A 7,410-nucleotide genomic window follows, 5' to 3' on the forward strand; every position below is an offset into this window, starting at 1 on the left:
GTACATCTCATCCTCTGTCATCCCCTTCTCCTCCTGACCCCAATCCCTCCCAGAATCAGGGTCTTTTCCAATGAGTCAACTCTTCGCATGAGGTAGCCAAAGTACTGGAGTTTCAGCTTCAGCATCATTCCCTCCAAAGAAATCCCAGGGCTGATCTCCTTCAGAATGGACTGGTTGGATCTCCTTGCAGTGCAAGGGACTTTCAAGAGTCTTTTCCAACACCACCATTCAAAAGCATCAATTCTTTGGCGCTCAGCCTTCTTCACAGTCCAACTTTCACATCCATACATGACCACTGGAAAAACCATAGCCTTGACTAGATGGACTTTGTTGGCAAAGCCTGGTGGGACTAGACAAATCACTCAGTTGAAAACCTCCTGGGCTTGAATGTTAAGCCCTTAAGAATTAAGGGCTAAATACCTTAATGTTTAGCATTTTGCCCAAACAATTTATGTCACATATTATAGAGATTTAATCCTAAGGGAGGACTTCACTGGTAGCTCAGCTGGTAAAGAATATGCCTGCCATTCAGGAGACCCTTGTTCAATTCCTGGTTCAGGAAGATCCCCTGGAGAAAGGATAAGCTACCCACTCCAGTATTCTTGGGCTTCCCTGGTGGCTCAGATGGTAAAGAATCCACTTGCAATGTGGGAGACCTGTGTTCCATCCCTGGGTTGGAAAGATCCCCTGAAGGAAGGCATGACAACCCACTCCAGTATTCTTGCCTTTTGAAGCCCCATGGCCAGAGGAGTCTGGCAGGCTATAGTTCATGGGGTTGCAAAGAGTTGGACACAACTGAGAGACTAAGCACAACACAATGCTGAGAGTTTCCTTATAAATCATTTAAGCCAACTGGGAAAGCACACTAAACACTAAATCTGGAAGACAGTGCAAGGTTCTGGTTCAGAGCAAAGATTTTGGGTATATTGGAAAGCAAGAATGAAATATTAACAAAGCTAGAATGAGAAAAACTTGGATGGGAGGAGGTGGCTTCCGTAACTGCTGTTTACAAAACTTCCTGAGATGGAACAGGTATTGGGAGGCAGGCTCTCTTAAAGAATGATGGGCAGCATAGATACATAGTTAAGAAGAGGTATAGCAGAAATCAAAATCTGGTTTACCAATTTCATGTTCACTTCCTTTTCCACTTTATATCCACTGCTGAGTTAAATCTCTAGCAAAGGATAATAACAGTGATACACAGGTGAATTGAAAAATCAGAACAATCTCTGGAAAGGCCCCAAGGCTTCCCACATCAACATATTGATGTGCTCAAAATCCCACAAATTTAATTACCTTGAAGCTAAAAGCTATGGGTTTCTAGAAATATTTAAGACTTTCAGCATTCATGTCAAGACAGTGCTGAGAATGATCACTCTAAATAGTCAAATAGACCCTATTTTCTTGGAGGAGTACTACTTCTCTTTAAGTCACTAAACCCATATTCTAGAATGTTTCTTCCATTCCTGATTTTCTGGTAATGAAATCACAGCAAGGACAGCTAAATACAGGGGAAATTTTACCTGTGATAGCTAAATCTTCCTTTTTGTCTTCTGGCTCTCCCATGGGTATGTTGGCAATTTCACAATTAACCCTCAAATGCTGTGCTTTATTAATCAAGAAAACAGTAAATTTTACTTACTAGAATAGATGACTCCACAGCTTTCAGGTACTTTAATCTAAATGGTATCTTTACTTAAATCTAAAATGGTATCTTTCCCCACAAGAATTCCAGAATTCCGTTTTCCATATGTAATTACTACTATTTACTTCTTCTCAAGTAATAATTTTCCTTTTTTGGGCCACACCACACAGCTTGTAGAGTTTTACTTACCCTTCTTGGGATTGAACCTGGGCCCTCAGCAATGAGAGCATGGACTCTCAACCACTGGACTGTCAGGGAATTCCCTCAAATAATTATTTTAATGTAGCAATATTATGTTTCAAATAATCCTAACAATCATCATTTCCGTGATAAATTGATCATTTGAGTTTTAATTTCCCCTAGCTCTCATGATAGTTATGGCTTTGTATTTATTTATACATTCTTGCACATATTTGTGAAGTAATTCCTTTCCTTTTTTTATTTAAGAAAAGAATCCCTTGGCTCTCCTATCCTTCCTATTAGATTATTTGTGGGTCCTATTCAATTTTGGAGTCTCAGGACATGAATCAATTACACCCCTGCTTGCACTGACCTCTTTGCAAAGCTCCACTGGCACACAAACTAGCTATAAAGATCACATGAGGGTCAGGGCCTATATAGAGAATTCCTATAATGTTTCCCTAGATTGGCCAATCTGAACCTCAATCGCAGGTCGTGTATCTCAGAGTTACCAAAGCTGGCAGCTCAAACATAAACCTGACTAATGAAGTTTTCTTAGTGTGCTCATATAGCACTGATCACCTGACTAGAGTGTAATAGAAATGACTTTTCATCAATAGCCCAGTGTTAGTCTTGGAAGGTGATTGTCAGCAGCCCAGCAGACTGAGCATCTTGAAGGAGCAGAGATCTAACTTATATGCAGTGTGGGATCAGATCTACAATTTAACCCAGATCCTCCTCTGATCATTCCTTCACCCTCTCTCATTCTTCCTTTAGCTCTACAGCCTGTGACTATAAAACTCCTAGGTTTGAAATTCCTTCATTGCCTCTTATTATATCAAATTATCATTATCCACTGGGGAACTCCATCTCTCAGAATACCAGGAAGGGAAGTTTATGCCTCTCATTTCACTTAAGATTAAGATTTTGACTCATCTATAATGGCAACCCACTCCAGTACTCTTGCCTGGAAAATCCCATAGATGGAGGAGCCTGGTAGGCTGCAGTCCATGAGGTCCCTAAGCGTCAGACACGATTGAATGACTTCACTTTCACCATTCACTTTCATGCATTGGAGAAGGAAATGGCAACCCACTCCAGTGTTCTTGCCTGGAGAATCCCAGGGACGGGGGAGCCTGGTGGGCTGCCATCAATGGGGTGGCACAGAATTGAACACGACTGAAGCGACTTAGCAGCAGCAGCAGCCTTGACTTATGAGATGATTCTGAAGTTTCTTTAAAATGAACTACCATGTAGAAGAGGCAATGCTGAACCTCTGTTCTCTTACTTTCAGTATCTTCTTGCCCTCGCTTATCTGTGATACTTATAGTTCCCATACACATCTCCACTTAATAATCCAATATTTATTTATTTCCACTACATAATTAGAAAAAATACATGTGTATGCCTAGAAGAGTGAGCACTTGAGACGTCAACCGGAAGAACTATTCCTGTAGACGTGCCCCTTAAACAATTAATAACTTGTTTTGTGCCACAGAGGCTAATTATGGAAAAGTCAGTGGGAAGAACAAACTTCACCTCTTCCAGGAAAAAGTACTAATATGATAATGAGGAAGAGGCAGCATTTGTGGCAACTCCAAGGCTTTTCTGGGAAGAGACTCCTCCCTGTGGCAGGAATGTCCTTGAGTCCCTGTCCTGGCTCCTCTTGCCTGCTATTTATTTCAGTGCCCCTCCCTCAAATTCTCTTATAAAAGCCCAGTCTTTTCTGCCCTGACAAGCCAGTGCAGATCCCTGCAAGATAGTTAAGTGGGAGCTGAGACAAGGTGAGACCTGTGATGGGGGGAAGTATACAAGGACCTGTGTCTTCAGAGAACAAGGGAGCTCTGAGACCAGGGGAAGCCAGACTTGGGAGATCGCAGGTGCACTAAGATGTATAGACTTTCTAATTTTTTCCAGCACTATGGAAGGGGAGGGATGCTACCAAGATGGATTTTTTCCTAGGGGACTAGATGAAGGAAAAGACAAGAGGTACAACAGAGGGTCTCTCACAGCCTCTCTCTGACCACCCTTTTTTTAGTTCTCTAGCTTCCTCCACTCCTCACGGACACAATGCTGCCTTCCCTGGGCCTCCCCAGACTGTCCTGGATGCTGCTCTCCTGCCTGATGCTCCTGTCTCAGGTCCAAGGTGAGATTTCTCTGCCTCTAGCACTGGGTTCCCAGGGTCTGCTCAGGGCCAAGACGAGGAGGAAAGCTCCTGTGCCTCCCCTGGTAATGGGATATCCTCACACAACATAAAGGCCTGGATTCCTGAGTCATCACTCCTTCCTTCAGGGTACCTAGTGGTAGGAGGCACCCCAGGGGTTCAATAACAGCGGAATGAGATGATTTTCATTTTCTCAGTAGTGTTTAATTTATGTGAGTTGATTAAGGAGGAAAAGCAGAGATAAGAGTAGAAGAATGATGAGGATCCAGTGTAGGAACAAACAGTCCAGAGGAGGAAAAGAGTGTTTGAATTAGGCAGATACATAAAAAGAAAACACACCATCTCCCAACTAGTACATCTAGTTCATACTTTAAGAAAGATAAATCCTTGGAATGTTGGCAATGGTGAGAGGTACTTAGGAGTTTGGTATCGCTGCCCCAAGCACTGGCCTCATAGATATTCTCCAAGGTCACCTCTGTACTTTAATCCCTTATCTCCATTTTACCTCATCCCTCTCTCTTATTTCTTCTTTTTCAGGGCAAGATCCCGAGATAAAACTGCTCTCTGAAAGGATCAGCTGTCCCAGAGGCTCCGTAGCCTATGGGTCCTACTGCTATGTCTTGTATAAAGTAGCCAGAAGCTGGATGAGTGCAAATGTGAGTTCCGGGGTTTGCAGTTAATAGAGATAAAGAGAAGCAAATCAGAGACAGGGTTGTGGGGAATGGGGATCCTTAAGAGCTTCCATAGTTTGAGAATAAGAAGTTCATGTTTGCAAACACATCCCTTCTTGGCCCTGCCCTTCCCCTAGTGGTATCTCAAGCTTCTCCTGTGTCTCTCCCTTCCCCACACAGATGGCCTGCCAGAAGAGACCCTCAGGACACCTTGCGTCTGTGCTCAGTGGGACTGAGGGAGCCTTCCTGGCCTCCTTGGTTAGGGACAACTTGAATACTCAGTCAGACATCTGGATTGGGCTCCATGACCCAACAGAGGTATATTTATTTCCTTTATAATTTGTTACTTCCAAAGATGCTATGGCCACTCAGCTCCCCCCCCTCCCACCCCCATCCCATTTGCCAGCCCAGAAACTACCCAAGAGATCCCTGGAACTCAGGCGATAACTGGGGAAAATGAGGGCCTTGAGGGCAGTTGAAGAGCTGAGTTCTGTGTCAGTTCCTAGACTCCTGCTAAAGTTAATCTACCTCTTATCAAGCTTTTACACAATTCACACAAGCATGCTTTGTAATTCTCTATGCTTCCCTGAGTCTGAATATGCTGTGCTTAGCAAGTCCTAAATCAAGATTTAGGATTGATACATTTTTCTTTTCTTTTTTTTTAATGGGCTTCCCTGGTGGCTTAGCTGGTAAAGAATCTGCCTGCAATGCAGGAGACCTGGATTCAATCCCTGGGATGGGAAGACCCCCTGAAGAAGGGAACGGATTACACCCCAGCATTCTGGCCTGGAGAACTCCATGGACTGTGTAGTCCATGGGGTAGCAAAGAGTTGGACAGGACTGAGAGACTTGCATTCTCACTTTCCTTTTTTATAAAACAGGCCTTGTCTCAGAGGTTTAGAGGATAAGCACAAATGCATCCCCAAGTGTAGTTCAGATAGTGACATGTTACTCTGAGGTGTTCTATTGGCCTTTGTGATTATTGGCTGTGGAATTTGCCAAGTAAAGCAGGGAGTTAGGGAGAGTTTCCTAGAGGAGAGCTGTGGGGCATCATCTGGAAGAGCAGAGCCAATTCCATGATGCTGTGGAGGGGACCAGGCATTCCAGCAGAGGGCATCAGGCCAGGAGAATTCTAAAGGCCTTTCTATCTCACCTAACTCCATCCTCTGCTCCATAGGGCTCTGAGCCCAATGCTGGTGGATGGGAATGGAGTAGCACTGATGTGCTCAATTATTTTGCCTGGGAGAGAAATCCTGCCACTGTCTCAAACCTTGGTCACTGTGGGGTCCTGTCCAGAACATCAGGTAAGAAACAGAGAAGGTCACTTCTACTTAGTCTTTTCCTTTCATCCCTGATTTCCGGGCTTGATCCTCAGAGAATCCTCCTCTGCTATGAAGTACAGTTTTGGTTTGCCTGCTCCCATCCCCTCTCATCTCTCTTTCTATCTTCTTCCCTTTGAGTAGGACTTTGGTGAAAGGCCAGAATCTGGGATTCCTCTCCATTGGGTCCTCAGGCTGCACCAACCCCATCGACTCAAGCTCTTTTGTCTCTCTAGGATATCTGAAATGGAAAGATCATAACTGTCATGTGAACCTACCCTATATCTGCAAGTTCAAGGGCTAGATCAGATGGGAAGTCAGCAGCCTGCGTCTTGTGCAGCTCATCATGGACTTGGAACCAAGTGTGAAGACCCAATTGGAAGGGGATATTTTCCTTACACCCTCACCCTGACCACCTCATTCTGTCTTTCCCTCCTCCCCAGCCTCATTTCAAGTTCTTTTGTATGCTTTATAATCTGAGTTTTCATGATACTATAATAAAAAAATTTAGTTTTAGTTTTCCTTTGCTTGTCTTCACTGCTTCATTCTCATACATAAATTCTGGAGAGGAAATGATTGAGTGAAGAGAATCTGGGGTCAATCTCTGCTCAGTTTTACTCAGGTCTCTGGGGAAATAACTATATGTATATATGTATTCCTCTTGGTGTTTTTGTGGATAGAGTACATCAGCACTGTTTCTCTGTAGGATGTGGATTGTGGCCATTTAAAGACTTTGCTCTCCCACACACTCTACTGCTTACACATTCTCCTAGGCCAAGTCTCTAAATGTATGAGGCAACCAGTTTAGGAGATGATGTTTAGAACATTATTTCCTAAACCATAAGTAAAAAGGATAATGAACAGATTTTATTAATATTCATAAAATACAAATGAAATGAATAAATTAAAAAATTAATACATAAAACATTCAAAATGCAAACCTAATTGTTTTGTTATTAGTTTTGACAGACAAAAGGTAAGCTTTCAAATTGTTGTACAATTTTTTAATGTCTTTCAACTTTCACTCTTCCCTTCCCATAGTCAGATGACATGAGTCCATCTAACCACATTTCTAGATAACCCTGTTCCTAGATGGCCCTTGGGAAAACCGATCCCAGAATGTCCTTCATCTTGGCCCTTGAAATATTTTGACACAGTTAGGACAGGATTTGGGTCAACTTATTGTCTGGTAGGATTTCTTTTGCATATTTTGAATTAAAAAAGTGACAGTTTTCTGGAGAAATTCGCATCACCTATCTGAAGGCAAGAACCAGATGTCTGTCTCGTGTTATCTGCATATTTCAAGACCACTAATTTGCCTTTCACTTTATCACCACCCCACCCTTGCCACAAGATTCTATTGTGGAAAAAATATTCCTTAATTTAGAAAAAAGCATTTTTTCATATGAAACTGAAAGGTTGTTGCTGAGC

At 42.8% G+C, this 7,410-nt stretch overlaps 1 protein-coding gene across 1 annotated transcript; it reads left to right on the forward strand.

Moving 5' to 3' along the window:
* Nucleotides 1–3,867: 3,867 nt before the first annotated feature.
* LOC120851303 (lithostathine-like) lies at nucleotides 3,868–6,501 on the forward strand. The gene is made up of 5 exons (XM_040223989.1): nucleotides 3,868–3,971; nucleotides 4,527–4,645; nucleotides 4,841–4,978; nucleotides 5,838–5,964; nucleotides 6,216–6,501. The coding sequence occupies exons 1-5, from the start codon at nucleotides 3,896–3,898 to the stop codon at nucleotides 6,281–6,283; spliced, it is 528 nt and encodes a 175-aa protein (XP_040079923.1). The 5' UTR covers nucleotides 3,868–3,895; the 3' UTR covers nucleotides 6,284–6,501.
* Nucleotides 6,502–7,410: the final 909 nt, after the last annotated feature.

Source organism: Oryx dammah, unplaced genomic scaffold, assembly GCF_014754425.2.
Source record: "Oryx dammah isolate SB20612 unplaced genomic scaffold, SCBI_Odam_1.1 HiC_scaffold_25, whole genome shotgun sequence".
NCBI classification, from domain to species: domain Eukaryota; kingdom Metazoa; phylum Chordata; class Mammalia; order Artiodactyla; family Bovidae; genus Oryx; species Oryx dammah.